Source organism: Bombyx mandarina, chromosome 24 (assembly GCF_030267445.1).
Source record: "Bombyx mandarina strain Sakado chromosome 24, ASM3026744v2".
Taxonomy (NCBI): Eukaryota; Metazoa; Arthropoda; class Insecta; order Lepidoptera; family Bombycidae; genus Bombyx; species Bombyx mandarina.
In genome coordinates, this window is record NC_143230.1 from 10,329,546 (window position 1) to 10,355,618 (window position 26,073).

General features: G+C 41.1%; 1 protein-coding gene across 2 annotated transcripts in view; it reads right to left on the reverse strand.

Moving 5' to 3' along the window:
* Positions 1-4,101: 4,101 nt before the first annotated feature.
* The window catches only part of slmb (beta-transducin repeat containing E3 ubiquitin protein ligase slmb), a 35,250-nt gene continuing 13,278 nt past the window's right edge, over positions 4,102-26,073 (reverse strand). The window contains exons 3-12 of one of the 2 annotated variants that reach the window (XM_028175013.2): positions 25,141-25,249; positions 22,496-22,682; positions 21,742-21,877; positions 20,163-20,291; positions 19,117-19,308; positions 18,450-18,593; positions 17,490-17,680; positions 15,566-15,683; positions 14,500-14,667; positions 4,102-13,026 (exon numbers count right to left, since the gene is read on the reverse strand). In XM_028175013.2, the coding sequence (XP_028030814.1) occupies positions 14,512-14,667; positions 15,566-15,683; positions 17,490-17,680; positions 18,450-18,593; positions 19,117-19,308; positions 20,163-20,291; positions 21,742-21,877; positions 22,496-22,682; positions 25,141-25,249 (1,362 nt within the window). In that variant the 3' untranslated portion in view covers positions 4,102-13,026; positions 14,500-14,511. Of the gene's footprint in view, positions 13,027-14,499; positions 14,671-15,565; positions 15,684-17,489; positions 17,681-18,449; positions 18,594-19,116; positions 19,309-20,162; positions 20,292-21,741; positions 21,878-22,495; positions 22,683-25,140; positions 25,250-26,073 lie in introns of both variants that reach the window. The other variant, XM_028175009.2, reaches the window with a different exon arrangement.

Here is a 26,073-nt window from a genome sequence, read left to right on the forward strand (position 1 = left end):
CGTCAAATTTTTGTTTATCTTTTTATTCGGCGTTTGAATAGGCAAAGGAAACGAAGCCCATCCACCCTTATCTTTTGTAGCCAAATCAATGTAAGAAAAACGCCTTTGTCATAGTGCCGCAATTCCAATGAGTATCCCTGTAACCTTCCAAGAGTATTGAAATACTAAGTATTCGACATTTCGAACGATATCCAATTTCGGAGTCGTCTGGAGGGCAAGCTACCCGCTACTTCCATTTGACTCCATACAGAAGAGAGCCGTTCGGATTGTCGATAATCCCAATCTCACGGATCGTTTGGAACCTCTGGGTCTGCAGAGGGACTTCGGTTCCCTCTGTATTTTGTACATTATGTTCCATGGGGAGTGCTCTGAGGAATTGTTCGAGATGATACCGGCATCTCGTTTTTACCATCGCACCGTCCGCCACTGGAGTAGAGTTCATCCGTACTACCTGAAGCCACTAAATTCATTCACAATGCGTTTCCAGAGGTATTTTTTGCCACGTACCATCCGCGTTTGGAATGAGCTCACCTCGACTGTGTTTCGCGACACTATGACTTGTCCTTCTTCAAACGAGGTTTGTGGAGAGTATTAAACGGTATACAGCTGCTTGACTCTACCTATGGCAGTGCTGTCGTCCGTGAGTGACGGAAACCATCAGGTGGGCCGTAGGCAATAAAAACTAATAATAATGAAAAAGCTACATACTTCCGTCAGAACAACCATTTTCACCTCTCAGTGAGATTCTATCAATCTATCTATTTTTCTTTCAGTCTAGAGGTATTCACTGCTAGACTTAGGCTTTTTCGAAGGTTCGCCACAATAATCAGTGGATTCCCGCGACTTTAGCCAGTTGTCGGTCCACATCGTGGGAACCGTACCCACGTTACGCTTTCCGATACGCGGTCGGCACTCGAGAATGGTTCGCCTCCAGCAGCCTTGGTGAACACGTGTAATATACGTATTTCCTTATAAACATTCTTCTTTTTCTCCACCTTATCCCATTAAGGGATCCCAGGAAGGGAAGGGGGTTGGCACAGCTAATTTTTCTCTTCCATTCTCTATCAGCTATTATCTCAACACTCACTCCTCTCTCTCTCATATCATCGTTCACACACTCCATCCATGTCTTCTTCGGTCGACCTCTTCCCTTCTACCTTGCACTATCATTTCCATACATCTCCTAGTCACACGCATCTTCTCTCTACGCATCACATGTCTATACCACGTTAACCGTCCGTAATTTCCTCAGAAACCATAATATTATAATAATTATAGCAACCTTAACGCCTGCCGCGTCGGCAGCCGCGTCTGATCGCGCGCCGCGACCAATCAGGGACTCTCGTTGTCGGTTCCCGGCGCGATTCAAAGAGTAGCGACCGAGTGGCTTTCCTTTTGGCAAGCCGCGCGTGCGCCTTTACTGGCGCCGACAGTTCACCCGCAACCACCGAAGCATACACACGAGAATACATCCGCACCTCGCTCGCTACCATTCCTTTTCGAACTTGTTTGTGGGACCCTCTGGAATATTCATACCCAGTGCTCCAGCTGGACAACACAAAATAATAATATATCCTCTTACTCCACCTCTTTCCGTCTTATTCCTGAATGTTGAGGCTCGTGAGCATCCAGAACATACCACTAACACAAGATTTGTTCTCCATTTGTTTCTGTCTCTGGCGTTGTTGAGGACTTGTGAAATATGGAATCAAGAGCGGTGCGGCTCTGGTCGGAACAACGTATTTTGCTAACCCCCCCCCAGGGCCTTCTCCCATCCACTTTACCGTACACGATGACTCTTTCGAGATCGTTTTCATCCTCTCTCGCAACGTGACCGAAGTATGTTAAAACTGAGACCTTACAACTCACGTCTCGAGGTGGGTGGCAGCATTTACGTTGTAACCACTTAACACCATGTGGGCTGTGAGCTCGTCCAAACATAAAAAAACTTTCCTCTCTTTTAAATTGACATTTGCACGGCATCGGACTTGAACTATGTGCTTACTTACTCGAGATATCCTGTTACGCCGGTAATATAACGCCATCTGTCATCAAATAACAGAAACGAATAAGAGCTAGTAACATCGAGAACGCTCGTGTAACGCCATCTATTATCAAATACCGAAAACACATATCGAAACAACTAGTACTACCGGAAATGTTCTCAATAATTGTAGAGTTGTCGTGTCGACTATAAAAGCGTTGCAGAGATGACATGAAGGCAAGCCCACTGAGTTTCTCGCTGGATCTTCTCAATGGATCGCATTTCGGATCCGGTGAGAGATTCTGCGAAGCACGGCTCTTGCTAGGGTTCGTGTTAGCAACGTCGTCAGGTTTGAGCCCCGTGAGCTCACCTACTAGTTAAGGCTACGCTGAAATAGCCTCTCAAGGCTATCAGCTTAAGTAGGAAAAAAAACATGAAGGCAGTTAATAATCGGTTCTACTCGAAGCCAAAATAGCGAACGGATCACCCGAACGGTCACAGCAAAGCGGGAGAAGTGAATTTCGAATTGTGAAGTGTGTCCTTAAGTGCTCTAAGTCTAAATAAATTAAGACCGTTTAATAGTCTTAATTTAAATTTCGGTGAAAGTTTTATTTACCCCGAGCCCCAGCGTGTAACAGTACTATGAGTTCCAATACAATAATACATGCTCGCGAAGATGACGATCATAGATAATACACATTATAAATTATTAATAACATAAGCATATTTACGGGCGTCGGCCACTAGATGGCTTTGCTTCGACTAGTTTCTCATTGCTCCTGTAGATGGCACTAACATATTATCTATCCTATATTTTATTTTTAATGAAGGATTTTGTAAAATTTCAGAAACCACTAATTGATAAAATTTAATCAATTTATGTATAATAAATAAATACTTGCATTATTTTTTATTTTTTTTATTTTCTGTTACACTATTATTAAATGCCGTAACTTTAACAACATATAAGTTTAGGGGCATCCGCTACAAGATGTCGCTAGTTTCCATACAAAAAAACGTGTCTTAAAGTATCGCAGTTTCAGGGCCCTGATGACGATGACGGATACAGCAACTCCTCAAGTGAACTGGAATCTAATTCAAGTTGTTCTTTATGCCAATCACAATAAAATTTTACTCAATTACGTTATTAAATGACAAGTTTCATTATGTTTCCAAATCGCATACCTATAGCATTTATTTATTTATTTTATCACAAATTCATTGACAAATCCCTAGTCCAGACACATCCGTTTTGATAATATTAGTTCGTTCGCGTTAAGAATGCAGTTGGGTCCTCGTCGAACCCGTCGCTTGCGACGAAGGGCTCGACGAGCGAATTAACCCATAGACACAGCCCACTGAGTTTCTCGCCGGATCTTCTTAGCGGGTCGCGTTTCCGATCCGGTGGTAGATTCTGCGAAGCACTGCTCTTGCTAGGGCCAGTGTTAGCAACACTCCGGTTTGAGCCCCGTGAGCTCACCTACATGTTAGGACGAAGCTGAAATAGTATCTCAAGGCTGTCAGCATTAGTAGGGAAAATAAGAGTTGTGAGAGAAAAGTAATTTACAATGTTTTTAAGTATTTTGAACAGTCTGATTCAAATGTGACCATGGACAGCATAGTCATAGATTATACACTTAATATATTTGAGATAGTGGAAAAAACGGCAAATACATGCGATGTGTCCGCATATTAATTTCTTCTTGAGTCAGTAAAAAAAAAGAAATAACATTCCCAATTTTACTTCCCACGACTATTCATGACCAAAATGACAAGCCTCCAATTAATACGACGGACTCAAAATAAAAATAATGCCTTAGCATGTACTAGTTACTGGTGGTAGGACTTCTGAGTCCGCGTGGGTAGGTACCACCGCCCTGCCTATTTCTGCCGTGAAGCAGTAATGCGTTTCGGTTTGAAGGGTGGGGCAGCCGTTGTAACTATACTGAGACCTTAGAACTTATATCTCAAGGTGGGTAGCGCATTTAGATGTCTATGGACTTCAGTAGAGTAGTAGAGCTCGTCCACCAATCTGAGCAATAAAAAAAAATAAAAAAATAGGTACATAATTAGTTACCTATATTAGGTAGGTATACTAAAAAACAAAGACCATAGAGTAAGCACAACTTTTTATTTATGTACACATTAATTAATTTAATTTTTAATAACCAAAAAAATAAAAATAGAAAATACAAAAAAAATATTATTATATTTATATAGATACATACTACTGTACAATGAAATTAGACCTTAAACATTATTACACTTATGCATACTCGTGCATTCTTCCTATTAAAAGTATAAATACATACTTTTTAATTACCAAAAATGCAGACATTTCGAAATGGCCATTACAGAAACAACTTTTTGGAGTTCAACACGAGTCCATTGCTTGTCACTTTTTGAAAAAAAAAAAAAACGAAACCATACATCATTCATTGCTGATATGGAGGGAAAAGCTAAGGAGCACCATCTTATATAGGGGATAAGTAGAAAAAGCGTCCACCTGTAAACAGCGAGTTATTGTCGGAAGACTCACCGAAATAGCGCTAGTGTAGCAAGTGGAAATAAATAATAGTCTAAAAAAATTAACAAAATACGCTTTTATGGAAAATCCAACTAAAATAAATGTTAAATAAATTTGAATTTATCTAATATTGAAATAGAAAAAATGTTTTTATTATAAATTCAAATTTATTAAAATTTATTTTCTATTTTTTCTTGGATTTTGCGTATTTTGTTAGTTTTTTTAAACTATTATTTATTTTTTAGATGAATTAAATTTTTTTTTTTAATATTGAATTTCATCGGTCCTTAATAAGGATACCAAATTTCAAGTTAATCCGACGTTTTGAGGGGAGTCAAAATCACGTTCAAAGGTTCCGTTACAAACATACATACATACGTCTGAAGCTAATAAAAACGTATTAATGATATGAATATAGGAGTTTTAAACAGAGTCGAATATGCTGGATTGCAGTGTGGTTTTTTATGGCGCTGCTATGCAGAATAGACGAAAGGAACACCATATCTCCTGTATTGAAAAGTGTCCGCTGAAAGGAAGCCAATGAAGATGGCGCCACAGTAGCAAAGGGGAAAGATTTTAAAAACATCGCCATTAATTACTACACTTCACTTCAATCCAGTACACTTCACTCTGTTTAAAACTATTACATTCATATTTCCACATCCTACCCTAGCGCTATTTCGGCGAGTCTACCAACAATAACTTGCTGTTTTTTACAGATGAATACTCTTTGACGTGACAACGTCTTATAATTCGATGGAGCCGGCTGCACGCACGAAAAAAACATGACTCATGCGGCGTTACCTCGCTCTGAGGCGTACATGTTTTCGTCAAGTATGAACTTCAGTGAAAAGTGACTGTGGTATCAATTGTTTATATATTATAGCAACGATCATTGCGATAATTGAAAAATGAAACCATTCCATCAGTAAACCGACTTTACAGACAACCGATTTTTTTCAGCTTGTCCCCTATACAAGATGGCACTCCTTAATTCTACCCTCAATATTCTTTACACTACACTAGCATACAACGACAGCTGATGACATTACAGACGCTTTTAAAAATTTGGCTTATGGTAATTAAAAAGTGATGTAGGCATATTTCGATATTGATACGGCCTAAATCGGAATCGTTTCCAAAAACAAAATCCAATAGTGCGAATCCTACAATCTGACAAACAAAAAAGTATTTGCAAGGCAATAATAAACATTGCTAGGTAGTTTATAGTTAAAATAATATCGATAAATGAAAAGCTGTTTGGTTTTAGCGACATTTACGCAACCGCACAGGAGAGCCAATTAAAGTTTAAAAATAATGAAAAGAAGCTTACGATAAAAAGCTTCTTCAGCTATTCGAATGGAGTAAACTTAATTGAAGTTCGATTAAAAACAATCGAACTGTTGATGCTAATCACTACATAGTATAAAACAAAGTCGCTTTCTCTGTCCCTATATCCATATGTATGCTTAAATCTTTAAAACTACGCAACGGATTTTGATGCGGTTTTTTTTAATAGATAGAGGGATTGAAGAGGAAGGTTTATATGTATAATAACATCCATTAAATAGTGGAGAAATCAATAATAAATTACAGTTTCCGAAGCGAAGCGAGGGCGGGTCGCTAGTACCAAATAAAACGCACCTTTAATTACAATGATAAATGTTGCGTGTTAAGCGAAATGAGGCTTAAACCAAATAACCTTTCATCCCTCGATATGATCCGCGAGTTGAATGACCTCGGGTGAACGCGACCCGCGTCCGCCATGTCTGTACGTTACCTTGCGTTTTCAAATCAATATGAACTCACCAATGTCCATCCCTTGATTTATTTGAGAGCAAATACATACACATAGTCCAAAGGGAACGTTCCCAACATTTCGAAGTTTCTATACAATTCAGCTTCTATACAATATCTATGTATAAGCCGCGCCAATAAAGAAGCGAATCGAAAATGGCGTCTATATACCTACACTGACAGATGGTAGGGTCAGCAAACAAAAAGAAAAAAATGAGAATGTACTTTACTTTGGTGCCCGGGCAGAGGGGGAGGTGTCTGATCTGGGAAGCAACTTGCGTAGACACTTTTGCTGCCAGCCATCTAAGTCGCACAACTCGAAAGTGAAAAAAAAAACAAAGTCAGAACTGATATATTTTGTTTTGCATGCAGTACGCGCCCTGTGCGGACTAAAGACAGCAATAGTTTAGAGTGAGAGCGCATGATCGCCGCCGCCATTTTAGATTCGTTTCTTTATTGGCGCGGTTTATAGATGACAAGCCACATTCTTCAACATATCTGTACACGAGGAATAGCCCATGTTAATCGACTTAAAAAAAAAAAAGGAATTTCTACATGCCGACTGTATTCAACGAATTCTCCGTCATTTATGAACCGAAATTGTTAATTATTTTATTACGATTTTATTAATTATTTCGCCGCTATCTATGTACATTATAAATCGCTATTATCCATTACTAAATGTAAAAATCGTTGTAAAACCCGTTTAATAATAGTTTTAATTGAAGCAAAACTTCTTTACGCGCACTTGGCTTGCGGAGTAACCTCGTGAATGCGTTACGTGAGCGTTACGAAATGTGTGATCGGGCGAGGCGAACGGAAGTTGAGAGGGAGATATGAGTTAGTTAAGATACGAAAGAGAGAGAGAGAGAGAGTTACGTTTCGTATGTTACTGTAGGGGCCAGAAAGGTGCGAGCTAAAGAAGTTTTACTTCAGTCGTGTGGTCTAAAGCACACTGGTTTTTTTTATCTGAATGTTGTTCCCATTGGTATGCCCAATAAATCTTGAAGTCTGTTCTCAACCATCATCAACATTAATCGTCGTCTCTTGCTCTGCGTGGCCAATCAACAAAAAAATACTCGTGTTGAATTGGCTCCTAGTTATTTTCCTGCTTATATAAGTACCAGGGGGGGGGGGTATTAATAATTTCCTAAGCGATCCCCTCCGCCGACTGTGAAATAAAAAAAAGCTAATTTCCTTATACAATTATTCTCAGAGTATCTCTTTACACAAACATATTGCCCATAGAACAAAATCATAAACGAAGACCCCCGAAAAAAAAACCTTTAGTGTTATCTAATTCGTTTTACGACACGATCGCGATACGACAAATCGTATCCCAAAAACGTACCTCAATTCGGGGGAAATAGGCGATATTTCTTTTGAAATAATTGAAATCGCTACCCTATGTGTAGGGCGGTAAGGTCCACTCCGAACAAACCACGATCGGATCGTTCTGATAACAAAGTAAGAGATTGTCTGTGTTGTTTCGTATTAAAATCAATAATCGACTCTTTGGAGGGAACGCGACTAGCGAAGCCATTTGAATTGCTTGATTTTGTTAATTTAGTGTCGCTTCAATACGCTAGTGTCGGCTTATTGACCGTTTAGGGTTTGTTAAAGTTCCGCGGGCGGGGTTTGGGTGGTTGGGAGAGATGAAACAAAGTCGCCGGACGTGGCTTCTCGCGTTCCTCCAAAAACCCCACTGAAGTCTCGACAAATAACCACCATTCTGTGAGATGTGATGAAATAAAGACTCAGTAGGATTTTATCTTCATGGAGCCAATGATCGGAGGCGCTGGATGAACATTACAAGGAGTAAAATCCTGTCGAAATATGATGGTCACGACCCTCAGCAGTGAGAAAACGACGCGAACAGAGAGGATTTTATCTATTTTTTTATTGCTTAGATGGGTAAATTGCTCACAGCCCACCTGGTGTTAAGTGGTTACTGAAGCCCATAGACATTTACAACGTAAATGCGCCACCCACCTAGAGCTATAGGTTCTAAGGTCTCAAGTATAGTTACAACGGCTGCCCCACCCTTCAAACCGAAACGCATTACTGCTTCACGGCAGAAATAGGCAGGGTGGTGGTACCTATCCGCGAGGACTCCCAAGAGGACTTACAAACCAGTAAATCTCATCACATCTCACCACGTTTCATTTAATTTCATCCCCAATTCATTCAAGTCTCAAATAAATCAACTTCATCTCATATCGCTCCGTAATATATTCCATAGAACATAATATGTAATAAATTACCCAAAAAAAAGGCCCTAAGCTGGCAACAATGGCATCGCACAGAAGCCGAATTGCCAATACTGAAAAAAAGAAGACGGACTGAAGAAGTTCTACTTCTGTGTCATCTGATACATTTATTTATTACAGGAACGTCCGTGATAATTAATCTATTCGCGAAAACACACATTGAGATCGGAAGCAAGAATACTTTGTCAAAGTATACTTCAATGTTTAAAAATAAAGCGGATGCGTGTTGAATTGATCTTGCCTTCTCTCTCGCACGCCGGCACCCACGGCGCTGACGTCATAAGTCGTTACACGCAACCTTTCCTTGTCATTGTTGCTACCCCCGGATTACTGGTTTAGAAATCGGTCCCAAACCCGTCGGGATTTTATTCAAACTGGTCACAGCTTTGAAACAAAACAAGAATATTTTCAACATCCCCCTGATCTAAGACTACGCTGTACTAAGCAGTTAGATTTACATATATACGCAGGGACCATCACAGCAGCAAAGCCATTCCCGATCCTGCGGACAGAATGGAAAGCAGTCGACGTCGCCCCAAACACGTCATTTCGGATTCTCCCGATCCACTAACGGTGCTTTTAGGTGCCTCAAGCACCGGTCATCGATCTCGTTGAACCCGTCGCTTGCGACGAAGGGCTCGACGAGTAAATTAACCCACAGACACAGCCCACTGAGTTTCTCGCCGGACTTCTCAGTGGGTCGCGTTTCCGATCCGGTGGTAGATTCTGCGAAGCACGGCTCTTGCTAGGATTCGTGTTAGCAACGTCGTCAGGTTTGAGGCCCATGAGCTCACCTACTAATTAAGGTTACGCTGAAATCAAGGCTCTCAGCTAAGGTAGGAAAAAAAACAGCAAAGCAATTGGACAACAACATCGTCTAAAAACTAGAGATGCTGCGACGTGACTAGGCCATTTCAAATCAAAGCGACTGTCCTCAATTACAATAGGCCAGATTGAGCTGTGGAGCTTTTGATATTTTTGTGGTAATTCAAAGCAGACGTAAATTATTTATGCCTATATTTACATCACTGCTTTCCTCTGGTATGCGGGCCTCGAATCTGAAGTACATAACGCAAATTCTTTGAGACTCTGCTTCTCCTATACTCCTGTTCATAGGTGTAGAAGATGAGCAAAGATGCGCCTAACAAAAGTCCAGCAAAGAATTGAAATAGCAAGACAATCTTAGCTTGATAAGCGAGGGATCGTGTGGAAGAAAGGATTTTGGTATGCACCTAACTCGCCATATCCTATTATATTGAAAGATTCCGTTTGATAATGATAAAAAGGTTTGCAGCAGATACCACCAGCCTATATAGCCAGTCCACTGCTGAACATAAGCGTCTCCAATCGATCTCCAGTGAGGCCGATCCGTCGCCGCCTACATCCAACGTGATCCAGCGGTTTTTACTGGGTCATTGGTCCATGGCTTGCCCACTGCCACTTCAGCTTGCTGATCTTATACTATATCCTTTTATTATATATGTCAGCGCAACGTCATTATTTGGTTAACTAAAAATAGTTAAAGTTAACCGTTTCCTTAATGTTATGCATGTAAAGAGACTAAGCTACCCCCGATATTCTACTATATAAATACGAGTGACTATTGTCGCACAAAACATTCAGACTCGAGCAGCCGAACCGAGCGGAGCTCTCTGCTGTTATCGCTGTATACTTGATTGGAAAAGTGACTCTTAATTACTGTCACTATGGAAGGCAATGATAATGATGGAAGGGAAAGGCGTCACCATCGCTGTCATCATTTTAAAAACACCAACCAACCAGCCTTTTTGTCATATATAAGTTAATGGTAGGTTTAGGGGAAATGCAACGTCTTTCAGAAATTACAAATTTTAACGCGAGCGAACCCGCGGTGCTCGACTATATGATTACAATTCGATACGTACATACATATGGACAAGACCCTTGGTGCTGTCGATAACTACATGACGCACCGCCCAATGTTATATTTAATAATTTATTAGATTATAATAATATATATGTATACATATCGACGCTTCAAAGGCAAACGTGATTAAGCGACAATAACTGCTTCGTACATAAATGATAGCCAATAACCATATTCGATGCGCAAAAAATATATATTTCTAGGTCTATTAAAATCATTTCAATCCTACAGCTAGATTCGTTAAAATAGATTTTTTTTCAGGTATTTCAACTTGAAATTAGTCTACTGTAAAGTTCACGCATTGTCGCTTAGTCACGTTTGCCTTTCAAGCGTCGATATGTTATCCGGAACCCAAGACTTCACACGTTGCGATCCTTCTCCGTAGAAATAGGCCAAGGGAATCTCGGCACAGAACCTATTGACCCTATATATCGAGAGATGCAAGACTATTTGGTTTAAGCAAGATCTCGTTTAACACGCGACATTTATTTGCAATTAAAGTCGCGTTTTATTTTGTATTAGCATATCAACAGTTCGATATTTTTAATTGAACTTCAATTATCCATTCAAATAGCTGAAGTTTCATTGTTATCAATTATTTCAGGTAGTTGAAGTTTTAATGTTATGAATTATTTTCTAAATTTTAAACTCTAAATGGCGAGATCAAATCAGAAATGAGGAGATTCGCAGGAAAACCATGGTAGCCGACATAGCCCAAAGGATTGCGACATTGAAGTGGCAGTGGGCAGGACACATTGCTCGCAGAACGGATGGCCGTTGGGGCCAGAAAGTTCTTGAGTGGCGACCGCGTACTGGAAGACGTAGCGTGGGTAGGCCTCCCACAAGATGGGCCGACGACCTATCGAGGTTCGCGGGGATCCGCTGGATGCAGGCAGCGCAGGACCGGTCTTTGTGGCGAGGCTTGGGGGAGGCCTATGTCCAGCAGTGGACGTCCATGGGCTGATAAGAAGAAATGGCTCTCCTGTAAAGTTGCTAAAATGTCGTTTAAACCAAATAGCTTTTCACCCCTCGTTATTATATGCACATGCCGGTCGTCACTCAGACTAAGCTGACTATACCACATTGAGTTTGCGATCCATTCGCACCGATCTATATATAAAAACAGTTTAAACACCATTTTCTCATCTGCTCATCAAGGGATTATCACCTTTCTTTCAAGAAACGTCAATAACAAAATCAAAAGAGAAAATGTAATAGTTCATATGAAACTAAGTCTTATGGTAAACGCGATTATGGTCGAATTTCGCTCAACCGGTGAACGCTAGTTTCGATAAATACAACACACAACGTGCACTTAAAAACCGTCAATAGAAATCTGTTAAATTTGATTCCAAAAAAAAATATGTTCAACATTTTTATCTATTTTAAGAACACGCTGTATGCATTGGACGCCATGATGGATTCATTACGTCATTATATACGTCAAACGTCAAAATAAACACTTTGGTGGCACTAAGGTTCTGTTCTTGTCTATGAATAAAGCTATATACCTAAATGCATTTATATCGACATCAATGACTTTATCTTTAGACGAATAAATCTTTATATATATATATATATTTCTTCTGTGCGTGTCTTTCTCACTGAAGTCCGCCTAAACGGCTGGATCGATTTGAATGATTTTTTTTGTATGCGTTTGGATGGCGCCCTGGATGGTTTAGATTCACAAATCAGCCTGGCAGTTGGCGCTGCAGTCGGTATCTAGGTTATTTATCTATACTACAACCAAACGGATGGATCGACTTGAATGAATTTTCGCAGGACAACTTCTGTCGGGTCCGCTAATTTAATATAATTTAACTAGCTCTTTAAAATATTTCTCACTCAGTCTTTCAATTTACTAATCAATTTAGTATCAAATTTTTTTTTTCTTGGATCACTTCTGTCGAATGCTTTCCACGGGTCACCATAATATAATTCGAACAGCTCAAATCGTAAACATCCCAAACTTTGTTTCTAAGGTCATTGACATAGTGACGTCACGAATCAAACATGGCGTACCGGGTTTTCGCACGCTAAAAAAAATTTTTTTTTCTGTGTAACAAATACATAATTCTTCACCGCGCGTATAAATCTTAATATCCATCACAGATGAAGAGTTTATAGTCGAGTTTTTTTTTTAATAGTTCTCTTTCGTCAAAGGTCAAAAAAAGAAAAATCTCAGGAGATTCCGTTTTGCATCTTTTTTTTCTCTCTCTCTCTCTCTCTCTCATCTTACATTTATTCATTTACGTTGTAAATATACCTTAGTAACTACTAAGCGTCGACACTATTTATAAACTTTCATTTCGCTAAAAAAAAAAACAAAACAAACCAACTTTACAACAATTATTTCATGTTTTGTCCCATATTTTAGTTAGTTTTTTTTCTTTCTTGTTTTCTTTTTTTAATTATTTTTTCTTTCTCTCTCTTTTTAATCTATTTAATTACTTACATCCCTCATTAATTTAATAATTAATTCTCTTTAACGTTTAAACTTTTAAAAAAAAAACGTAGTCTCATTGTGGTCTTAGAATGTTACCTGGAAAAGAATAATAGGTTTGGTCATTAATTGCCTATGTATTATAATTTTTAAGCTTGTTTATCCATTATGCATAGTACTATAAACCTGAGACCTTAGAACTCATATCTCGAGGTAGGTGGCGGCATTTACGTTGTAGATGTCCATGGGCTCCGGAAACCATTTAACATCAGATGGGCCGTGAGCTCGCCCGCCCATCTACATTTGAGATATAAGTTCTAAGGTAGCCCATCCTTCAAACCGAAACGCATTACTGCTTCACGGCAGAAATAGACAGGGCGGTGGTACCTACCCGCGCGGACTCACAAGAGGTCCTACCACCAGTGATTGCGCAAATTATAATTTTGCGGGTTTTGATTTTTATTACACGATGTTATTCCTTCACCGTGGAAGTCAATCGTGAACATTTGTTAGTACGTATTTAATTAGAAAAATTTGTACCCGCCTGCGGGATTCGAACACCGGTGCATTGCTACATACGAACGCACCGGACGTCTTATCCTTTAGGCCACGACGACTTCGATATACAGGGTGTCCCACAAAGAATGGATAATCCTGAAACACCTCAGCTTTTACGTTGTAGATATCTATGGGCACCGGTAACCACATAACATCAGGTGGGCCGTGAGCTCGTCCACCCATCTAAGCAATATTTTTTTTCAAATTTAAATTAGTCTACTGTAAAGTTCACGCATTGACGCTTAAGGCGAATTTACATTACGAAATTAGTGGCGTGAAACTAATTTCGTGACATTAGTTTTACCAACAGTTTCACGTGTAATTTACTTTCGTAATGCATGCATTAATTTCATGCATGCAAATTAGTTTCGTGCGCTGCGCGATTTTTTGGTGAAATTAGTGTCATGCAACTAATTTCATAGTGTAGACGCGACGTGAAACTAATGTCGCGAAAGGGCCTGCGCTGTGCGGACGTGTGTAATGTTAGTTCGGACGCGCTTCAAGCGTTGAAAATGGCAAACCAACGATGGAGTACAGAAATAAATATAGATCTTATTAATGAATATCAGCGACAAGGGTCCCGAAACACCTGCAGTAAAAAAGCAAAATTATCTTCACTCATTCGATAATAGTTTTTATAACTCTCAGGATCTTCATCTGCTAATTCAGAGACTAACTTCATTGCACCTAAATGCCTTCTTGTTGAGCATCCTCGAATCTACAAACTATTTTTTTCTTGATAGTCTTTTTTTTAAGTTTATAGGTATATAAGCATTTCTTTAGCTACATTAAATATAGCATATAGCATAGAATATAGCTTTGATGGTGACGGCGCCATGGTTACTGCGATACTGTGGATTTCGCGACACTAATTTTTTAACGAAATTACTTTCGCATATATCGAAACTACTTTCGTGAAACTGAGCTCAACATGCATGACACTAATTTCGTAATGTAAACTCCGCATTAGTCACGTTTGCGCAAGCGTCGATGAGTATATGTGTGTGGTCGTACCGGGGGGCGGCGCTAGTCGAACAGGTCCCGGTCGGCGGGGGAGCGCGCGCGCGGCGGGGGCGAGGCGCCGCTGTAGTTGAGGAAGTCCCACACGAGGATGGTGTCGTCGTGCGACGAGGACACGATCTGGAACTCGTCGAACTGCAAGCGGAACACGCGTCCCGTGTGCTCCTTGACCGGAAACAGAGACCTTCACTTAAATACACGTAATTACATTGGAAGGTACTTAGTGATAAACAGCAGCGACTTAGCGTCTGGTGTGCCGATGTCCACGGGCGACGGTAACCAATCACCATTATATGGACTTTTTGCTCATTTATCTAGAAAGACAATTAAAAAAGAATACATTAATAAGGTAATTTTTCTTTTTTTAACACTCAATTTATATGCTATCAATCAATCAGTGAACTTTTAGATACTGTTTTTTTTTTTGGCTGATGCATTACTGGTGGCCCGGAGTCCTTTCCAGTTTCACCAGGACAGGTGGGCGAGCAAAGGCTCAGCCGGGAGGGCTGGGATTAGCTAACAGCTGCCCGAGCGCCTCCAAAGGAGATCAAACTTATACTATATATTTATATGCGATTTTGATATTGGAAACGTGTTTGGTTATTGTTTTAGCTATTTTTTTCAAATATTATATGTTTGTATTGTACTATTGATTTCCCAAATAAATAAATAATATAAAAATAAATTGCTGTTCGTTAGTCTCACTAAAACTCGAGAACGGCTGGACCGATTTTGCTAATTTTGGTCTTGAATTATTTGTGGAAGTCCAGAGAAGGTTTAAAGGGTTAGATAAATATGAAAATGCTCGGAATGAAATAAAAATAACAAATTTCCATTTTGCTTTGATGTGTCCCCCTTCGGACGGATTCCTTTTGTTTGTTTTAAGTTTATTTTATACAAAAGCTTAGGTCTTTTGTTTATCGATTGAGACACTACGAAGTCTGCCGGATCAGCTAGTTAATAAATAATTCATAGTGGAAGCAGCCGCGGCAAGGGGGAGGGAGGCGGAGGGGGGTTGGGGGGCGACACTCGGCTGCCGCCTGACCTTCGGAACACTCACGACTAAGGTCCGCAGACAGAGGTCCTGGTGCGGCGTCCGCACGTCCAGCGCGGCCGGGAGGTCCCACACCTTGATCTTCCCGTCGTAAGCGCCGCTCACGATTCGCTTATTGTCAAACCTGCAAACACAAAATACGTCTTAAAAAAAAGTTTAAAAAAAGAAGCGCTTTATACAAAATCCAACTAAAAAATAGAAAATAAATCTAAATAAATTTTGAATTAAAAATAGTGTTCGAAAAAATGATTTTATTGTAAGAAAAGGGTGTTCATTAATGTCTCAAATTAATTATCTTCATTTCACTCCATATTATATTTTTTTATGAAAATAAGGATATAAATAAAAATAAGACATGACTTAAAGGTCTTAGTTACCGGGTCATAAACATCTTTAAAATTTTTTTTAGTAAAAAGTGGTTATTTTGCTATTACAAACAGACACTAGAATCTTATTTATTTGTCTATATAACGAGACGATTGTCAACCTTAGTGACATTAGGTTTTTTATTGCATAGATGTGTGGACGAGCCCACAGCTCAGCTGGTGTTAAGTGGTTACCGGAGCCCATAGACATCTAAAGCGTAAATGCTGCCATCCACCTTGAGATATGAGTTCTAAGGTCTCAGTATAGTTACAACGGCTGCCCCACCCTTCAAACCGAAACGCATTACTGCTTCACGGCAGAAATAGGCAGGGTGGTGGTACCTACCCGCGCGGACTCACAAGAGGTCCTACCACCAGTAATTACGCAAGTTATAATTTTGCGGGTTTGATTTTTATTACACGATGTTATTCCTTCACCGTGCAAGACAATCGTGAACATTTGTTAAGTACTTATCTCATTAGAAAAATTGGTACCCGCCTGCGGGATTCGAACACCGGTGCATCGCTAGATGCGAATGCACCGGACGTGGCCGGTGGTCCTTTAGGCCACGACCACTTTAAATATGTCAACATTATTTTACAAAGTGACATTAGCTACTGTCAGTTGGCTTCGTCTAATCTATACATATAAATAAAATTGGAGTGTCTGTTTGTAATATTGAAACAACCGCTTTTTACTACACGCATATGAACATATATACGGTACATACAACAATATATCATTTTTTACAATTTTTGTCTGCCTGTCTGTTTGTTCCGGCTAATCTCTGGAACGGCTGGACCGATTATGACGAGACTTTCACTGATAGGTAGCTGATGATATAAGGAGTAACTTAGCCTACTTTTTTTAGACTAGCTTCGCCCCACGGCGTCACTTGCGATACGACAATAACCGCGAGTAACATCGCGCGACTCAGCTATCAATAAAAACGTACTGAACTAGTCGGGGACGGGAGACCGCGTGGAGTGCTTCGTGATTTGTCGGCGCCGCTAGGACCGCTTCGGCAAGCCGATCGCGGCACACTTATTAAACTATTGCATAGCTTTTATCGCGGGCCTTGAGCGCGGCGACCGAATCATGAAATTCCGTAACGAAAATAACCTGACACCCCTCTCCGCCTACTATGTAGCTCGCGTTCAACACATTCACACGTTGCGCTTGTGCAGTGTTTGTGAATAAGCGCGCGGCGTGACGTCGCACTGCATGCGCATCATGAAAAGCCTGCCCATCTCTCTCTCGCGCGGTTTAGCTTATGAGTGTGAAGGGGACAGTTAATGTTTTGCTTTTGTTAATGTTTATAAATATAGCGTGGGCTTGTTTTATTATTGTTTTAATATTAAATTATCATTGTCTAATTATAATGGCATAAGTTGATAAAAAATGCTATGCAATAGCTTTACCGCGGCAGTTCCCGGGTGCCACACGTTTTTTTTTTTCGTTTCATTTCATTTCGTTTCATCGAGTTTGAAATTACAACGATTCTAAAGAAGTTTCACTTCAATAATGTTTCCGAAGCGAAGTCCTCGCTGTCTGACTGACTGACCGTATGCAGCGCACGAGCTCCTCGTGCCCCTCGAGCACCCGGATGCACGAGCCGCACTCGATGTCCCACAGCCGGATGGTGTTGTCCGAGGACCCCGACACGACGAGCCGGTCCCGGTACTGCAGGCACGCGATCCCGCGCTTGTGCCCGTTCAGCGTGCGCACGAACTCGCACGACGACGTGTTCCACACCTGCACGACGCGACAAACAAAACACAAAAGAACATTAATTATATACATTTACTGGTGGTAGGACGTCTTGTGAGTCCGCGCGGGTAGGTACAACCACCCTGCCTATTTCTGCCGTGAAGCAGTAATGCGTTTCGGTTCGAAGGGTGGGGCAGCCGTTGTAACTATACTGAGATCTTAGAACTTATATCTCGAGGTGGGTGGCGCGTTTACGTTGTAGATGTCTATGGGCTCCAGTCACCGCTTAACACCAGGTGGGCTGTGAGCTCGTCCACACATCTAGGCAATAAAAAAAAAACTTAATTCGAGGTCTTCCTAAAAAAACACATTTTTTGGGTTCGACGGTCCCTATAATCCTAAAAATGCGATATCTCGACTTGATGAAGGCGATGTGAAGCAAAATTTGCATAATGACGTCATTAGATCACAAGCGGATACTTAATTATTTCCTACCAAAGCTGATAGCCTTGAGAGGCTATATCAACGTAACCTTAACAAGTAGGTGAGCTCACGGGGCTCAAACCTGACGACGTTGCTAACACGAACCCTAGCAAGAGCCGTGCTTCGCAGAATCTACCACCGGATCGGAAACGCGACCCACTGAGAAGATCCGGTGAGAAACTTAGTGGGCTGTCTTTTCTTTTTTTATTGCTAAGTGACTGCGGGTTAATTTACTCGTCGAGCCCTTGAGGTGCTTCAGGTACCTAAAAGCACCGTTAATGGATCGGGAGGATCCGTAATGACGTGTCAGTGATGTTGTAACAATACGTACTTTTATAGTTCTATCACCGGACGCACTGACAATATATTTCTCGTCAAAGTCAACGACGTTGACAGCGGCCCTGTGTCCCACCAGCACTCGCCTCAGCATTATCTCCGTCGTCGACGTCATATCCCACACGGCTATCGAACGATCCTGAAAACCGAAAAATACACACCCTTTATAATAACTATTTATTAATTTAAAAAAAAAAAACAGTGTGGCACTCGGGGACTGCCGCGGTAAAGCTATTGCGTAGCATTTTTTATCAACTTATGCAATTATAATTAGACAATAATAATTTAATATTAAAACAATAATATAACAAGACCACGCTATATTTATAAACATTAACAAAAGCAAAATCTTAACTGTCCCCTTCATACTCATACCTAGACCGCGCGAGAGAGAGATGGGCAGGCTTTTCGTGATGCGCATGCAGTGCGACGTCACGCCGCGCACTTATTCACAAACACTACACAAACGCAACGTGTGAATGTGTTGAACGCGAGCTACATAGTAGGCGGAGTGGGGGGTGTTAGGTTTTTTTCGTTACGGAATTTCATAATTCGGTCGCCGCGCTCAAGGCCCGCGATAAAAGCTATGCAATAGCTTAAAATGGCTTCAAGTTTAGACCCCGTTAGGCTTTGGCACCGAGGGGACCAAGCGTCAGGCTCACCTTGCTGCAAGTGACCATCATGCCGTTACAGAAGCGCAGGTGCAGCACCGCCTCGCAGTGGTGGATGAGCGTGTTGAGCATGGCGCCCGTGGACACGTCCCACACGCGCACGGTGGAGTCCGACGAGCCGGATATGATGGCGCGCTCGTCGTACTGCAGGCACAGAACCGACCCCGTGTGACCTTGCAGCTCCTGGAAGGACGAAGACATACAGATGTAGTGTGAAATTATTTTTAGAGATGAAACGGATATCCGGTAACTATCCGGTATCCGCCCTATCCGGCCATGTTTTCTATATCCGGCCTGATTTCGGATAGTAAAATTTAAGAAAATCTCATAGTTCTACAAAAGGCAAATAATACCAAAAAAGGTTATGGATAACTTTTATTTTTATAATCGGGTAGGTACCACCGCCCTGCCTATTCCTACCGTGAAGCAGTAATGCGTTTCGATTTGATGAGTATCGAGCTGGTGTTGTACTATAAAAACTGAGGCTTAGAAATCTTGATGTGTCGAGTTGAGCTGACAACGTTTATGTTGTATATAGACGACTTTTTGGCGGGAACGCGAGGAATGAAGTTGTGTGATTTGTTTTATTTTGTCTATTTAATGTTTCTTCAGGTTTAAATGTGTAATAATGGTGGTTTATTAACTGTTTAGTATAACTGTGAAAGTGCACAAATGTGGAAAAATAAAACAAAGTTGCTGAACGTAACTTATCGGGATCCTCCAAAAAGTCCTCTGAAAAAATCTCAGTAAATGACCACCATTTTACTGAGACTATAAATCATCCCATATCATTTTATTGAATTTCATCCCAGTTGATCACAAATTAATCATCTTCATTTCATTTCAATCCATATTATCATTTTTCATATAAAAAAGTTGTCATTAAAATTAAAATAAGACTTGACCTAAAGGTCTTAGTTACCAGGTCATAAAATCCCTTAAAAAAAAACGTATATAGACTTCAGTAACCACGTCCTCCGCTGAGTGTAATTCCAGTCGCAGTCCTAGACTTGTTTGTAATTTATTTCCATACTCACTCTGACGCACTGCAGTGTCTTTCTGTCCCATATTTTTATTGTGTTATCTCTAAGGCCCGATACTATCTTATTGTCGTCGTACTGTAAGCAATATACGCCTTTGGAATTCTCCGATCTGCAGTTTATCCTCTGTAACAGAAATGAAAAAAATGTTAATAAATGAAATGGTGATAAAAAAAAAAAAAAAAAATTTTTTTTCAGCTATTACACATCTTTTTCCTCACCACTACTCAACAATTTGTACAAACTAGAGGTCCCGCAGTAGTCGAAATTGGACTATAATTAATTGAAATTGTAAGTTTGTACACTATTATGATTCTATTATCAAAGACTATTACACTTCTATAATCACAAATTTCGCCAAGACTACACTATAGAAAAATATTAATAAAGACAAACAATATTTAATCTATTCTCAATTTGACAACAGACGTCAAGAACAAAAGTTTGAGAATAAATAGTATGCATGCGTGTGTGCGTCAAATACATAGTAGTGTGTGTAATGTTTTTTTTATTGATTTAATGTATTTTTTTGTCATAATTTAAAAATATATTAACATTCTGCACTCCTTCTCTATAAGTGTAGGAAATTTCATACTCCTCCGTCCGCGCAATTTTCGTAAATAGGGATACAAAGTTTTTCCTTCACGTATTAATTTATAGATTAAAAATTTGACAACAATCACAGAAAAAGATAAGTTATCTATTTACTTATAATACACAGAGCTAAATGGCAATGATTTTTAGGGGGGCTTGGAGGGGCGTTTGGGGGGTGAGGCAACAAAAGTGCCACAGTACGTTGGTTAAGGATCACCGTTTCATGTATTATATCTATACATATAAATAAAATTAGAGTGTCTGTTTGTAATATTGAAATAGCCTCTTTTTACTACATGCATATGAACATATATACGGTACATACACCAATATAACATTTTTTACAATTTTTGTCTGTCTGTTTGTTCCGGCTAATCTCTGGAACGGCTGAACCGATTTCGACGAGACTCTCACTGATAGGTAGCTGATGATATAAGGAGTAACTTAGGCTACATTTTTTTGACTAGCTTCGCCCCGCGGCGTCACCCGCGGTACCACAATAGCCGCGGGTAACATCGAGGGATTCGGCTATCAATAATAAAATTTAATGTTTCCGAAGCGAAGCGAGGGCGGGTCGCTAGTTAAGTAATAAACATTAAAGCGTGTATTTATGTATGTATGTATGTATTGTGTGTATGTATGTATGTATGTATGTGTGTATGTATGTATGTATTGTGTGTATGTATGTATGTATGTATGTGTGTATGTATGTATGTATTGTGTGTATGTATGTATGTATGTATACATGTATGTATGTATGTGTGTATGTATGTATGTATGTGTGCATCTATGTATGTATGTAATTATGTATGTATGTATGTATATACTTTTTGTAACTTAATATAAATTTCATTGCACCTACCACTATTCACTCTGCACTACCTTTGGTTGACTGGTAGAGAATGCCTTAGGCATTAAGTCCGCCAATGTAAATTTTACATGAACTGTAATAAATAAATAAATAAAGCAAAATAATTTTTACCTGTAAATTATGTTTTCCCATTCTCCAATTGTCCTCTATAGATTGTATGTCCTTTATTATCTTGGGATATAGTTGTCTGTAGAATGAGTGTGACGGATGTTGGCAGCCGGGCTTCGGTTTGAACAGGTACTGTATCCTGGGGAGGGAGAGCAGATACGTCATGAGTTGCTCACACGACTCATTTCCGAGGACTCTCACATAATATCAATCGGATGGAAGAAACCAACAAGTGTAAGTCGTGGCCTAAAGGATAAGACGTCCGGTGCATTCGTATGTAGCGATGCACCGGTGTTCGAATCCTGCAGGCGGGTACCAATTTTTCTAATGAAATACGTACTCAACAAATGTTCACGATTGACTTCCACGGTGAAGGAATAATATCGTGTAATAAAAAACAAACCCGCAAAATTATAATTTGCGTAATTACTGATGGTAGGACCTCTTGTGAGTCCGCGCGGGTAGGTACCACCGCCCTGCCTGTTTCTGCCGTGAAGCAGTAATACGTTTCGGTTTGAAGGGTGGGGTAGCCGTTGTAACTATACTGAGACCTTAGAACTTATATCTCAAGGTGGGTGGCGCATTTACTTTGTAGATGTCTATGAGCTCCAGTAAAGGTCATCATGGAGAAAGGCTATAAAAAACAATGAAGACAATGTACCAGGACAACATGAACACAAGGAGCCAACTCACCATCCGGCTATATAAAAAAAATGACAATGTACCAGAACAACATGAACACAAGGAGGCAACTCACCATCCCCTCCGCTCGGCGAGGCCGCGCCACAGTGAATCCGTACGGACCTTCCTCTCGATGAGTTTCTTCCACAGCATCCCTTCCGATATCACCCTCAACCACTCGCGGCAAACCAACTCTGCCGCACATAGAGAGCTCGCGTCCAGGTACGATAGTATGTTCTCTGCGACGTGGTCCAGGCCTTTTTCTGAAAACCAGCGTGTATCAAAAACTAGCGGACCCGGCGAACTTTGTTCCGACACACGGTTTGTTTCAAACACATCAACTGGTCAACTTCAAAATTCTACTATAATCTATATATATAAAAATGAAACCCGTTTTCCGTTGTCACGACATAACACGAGAACGGCTTGACCGATTTGGCTTATTTTTTTTTTGTAGTTTTCTAATACTCTGTACAAGGTTCTTACGGAAACAAATATTAAGAAAATCTCTCAGAAATATTGAAAAATATACATTTAATTTTGCATATTTATTTGTGAACTATTCCACGCGGACGAAGTCGTGGGCAAAAGCTAGTCTATATATATAAAAGAAAGTCGTGTTAGTTACACTGTTTATAACTCAAGAACGGCTGAACTGATTTGGCTGAAAACTGGTGGCGAGGTAGCTTAGAACCTGGAGAAGGACATAGGATACTTTTTATCACGTTCCCGTGGGACGTGACATAAAACGGGGTATAACAAAACGCAACAGATATGGAATAACAAAACGCAACTGACAGCTAAACGTAATGTAGTTTATGGTTAATTATAGTAGAATTTTGAAGTTGACCGGTTGATGTGTTTGTTTCGAGTTTCTATTGGCTTATTGTGCCGAGATAGGTAATCATTAACAAAGCCATGCCGTGACCAACATTATCAATTTTTTCCCGACGAAGCCGTAATGCAACTAGGATTCAAAACATTGCGAGCTAAAGGACTGAAGAAGAACAAGAAATAAAAATATAATAATAACAATAATAACAACAATACATAGCCAATATAGTATCATTAAAATACTTGCTTTTTTAATTTACATTAATTATCAAAATAAAAAATTGACCTTGATAAAATCAAAAGTCTGCTCATTTACTGCCTCTAAGGCGGAACAAAGTTCGCCGGGTCACCTAGTTAACCATAGAACGTTTAGCTGTCAGTTGCGTTTTGTTATGCTACGTTTTACGTCACGTCCCACGGGAACGTGATAAAACGTATATCCTATATCCTTCTCCTGGTTCTAAGCTACCTCCTCACCAATTTTCAGCCAAATCAGTTCAGCCGTTCTTGAGTTATAAATAGTGTAACTAACACGACTTTCTTTTATATATATTGATATCAGTCGTATATTTGCTATTTACAAAGATACGTCTTGGCCATACTGGAAACGCTATACAGCCGGTGAAATTAAAAAGAGAAGTTAAACTATTGTTACGCCAGTGAGAGTGACGCCATCTATCACCCAATAGCAGAAACGAATATCAAAAGAACTAGTAACATCGAGAACGCTCTAAAAGTACAAAGCCATCTATTGTCATATAGCGGAAACACGCATCGAAGCCACTCGACTTGCCTTTTTTTTTTTTTTTTTTTCCACAGGAGAAAATCGCCGGATCCCCACCCGCACGGCAGATGGGGTATGTGGGAGTCGAACCTCACTAAAAACTCCTGCCGCTCACAGCCGGCGCCCTACCCCGGACCGGGTGGGAACCCAGTCGGAGTTATTGAGACGGCGGGACAGGGTTTACGCAGAGCACATTACATCCATCCCGCCGTCCCCCAGACGCCGGACCGGCGGCCGCCAGCAACATGACCGCCGGTTCCCTCGGTCGACGGGCCAAGAGCCCGATTGATAGCGCCGCGCTACACCTTCCCCCGGAGCGGTCGGGGGAACGCGACCTACCACGCTGCCCCATGCCTAAGCTCCTCCCCGCACAAAGCGGGTGGAGCCCGAAGCTCTTAGGGGGCCGGGTTACGGACGGGACCCCGGTCCCGACCCCCTGCTCGGCGGCGGCGGGTTTCTGCGTAGTGAGGAGAGCTTTGCCTCACTCGCCCCGCCGCCTCCTTCTGCGAGATGGTGCACTCGCAGAAGTCGAGCATAGCCTTCCAAGACTCGTCGCCGCCAAGCATCGACGCCACGACGCCAGGCAGCGACAAGTCCGGTCCTATCTTTGCGACAAGGACACGGCGCTGCACCTCCCAAGCGGGGCAGACAGCGAGCGTATGCTCCGCCGTGTCCAGGTCGTGTCCACAATGGTGGCACCTCGTCGCCGGCTCAGCTCCTATCCGGTGCAGGTACTTTCCAAAGCATCCGTGCCCAGTCAGCACCTGCACCAGACGGAAGGTGAGGCGTCCTCGGCCACGATTCACCCAGTCATAAAAGACCGGGCAAACCGCCTCGACGGTCCGTAGACCCCACGACTCGACTTGCCTAGAATGTTCTCGATTAATCTAGGGATGTATCGACTATAAAAGCCAGTTAATTCAAATTTGTATGGAGTTGGAACGTTTGGCTACGTTTGCCGCTAGGGGCGCTGTTTCAACTGCATACAAATGTGAACGCTAACTTTTACGCTATCGAGAACGTTAAAAAACTCGAACAAAGCACACGGAACCAAAAACCGACGTCTCCGTATAGACTAGTATAGAGTAAAGCTCACAACTTACTGGGCAGCATACTGATGAAATCCCTTTGTAGCATCGGTTTGAGGTAGGCATTGATGTGACCGTGCTGGTAGTGGCACATCCTCGCCAGGAGTTGCTCCACGAATTCCACCTACAAATACACCGGAGCATACGGTTAGCCGTGTTGTTTTCGCACGTGCTATTTCCGGTCAACGATCTCGTCGAACTTTTATTTTTTTCCTACCTAAGCTGATGATCTGAAGAGATTATATCAGCGTAACCTTAACTAGTAGTTGAGCTCGCAGGGCTCAAACCTGACGACGTTGCTAACACGAACCCTAGCAAGAGCAGTGCTTCGCAGAATCTACCACCGGATCGGAAACGCGACCCACTGAGAAGATCCGGCGAGAAACTCAGTGAGCTGTGTCTGTGGGTTAATTTCCTCGTCAAGCGGCTCACGGGCGACTAAGGGTTGCCAGATTTTTTTCAGCCCATTTATATAAGAGGCTTAAATAAGCAAAAAATACTGGAATTTCGTTTTTTACCCGGAACAAATAAAAAACAAATTTATATACCTAGTGACATTCTTTTTTTTTATATTTCTTCGAGGAGCAAGTCAGTTTTAACATATTTATAAAAATCAATACAATTACAATCGCACGGTTCGAATACGGGACATTTTAAACTAAGCCTAAAATACGGGATGTCCCGGGAAAAACGGGACCAGTCTGGCAACTCTACGGGCGACCCTCGTGGCCTAAACGGTTCAGTAAGATAAGGCTCACCGGTGCGCACCGTGGCCTGAATGAAAATACTCGTTTTTTCATGTGGCGTACAACGTGTTAAGGGTAATCTCGTCAGTTTGTATCGAGGCACCGCATTACACTACCGGCGCGCTATGATGACCGTTTTGACGTTTTTTTTTTTATTATTATTGCATACATGGGTGGACGAGCTCACAGCCCACCTGGCGTT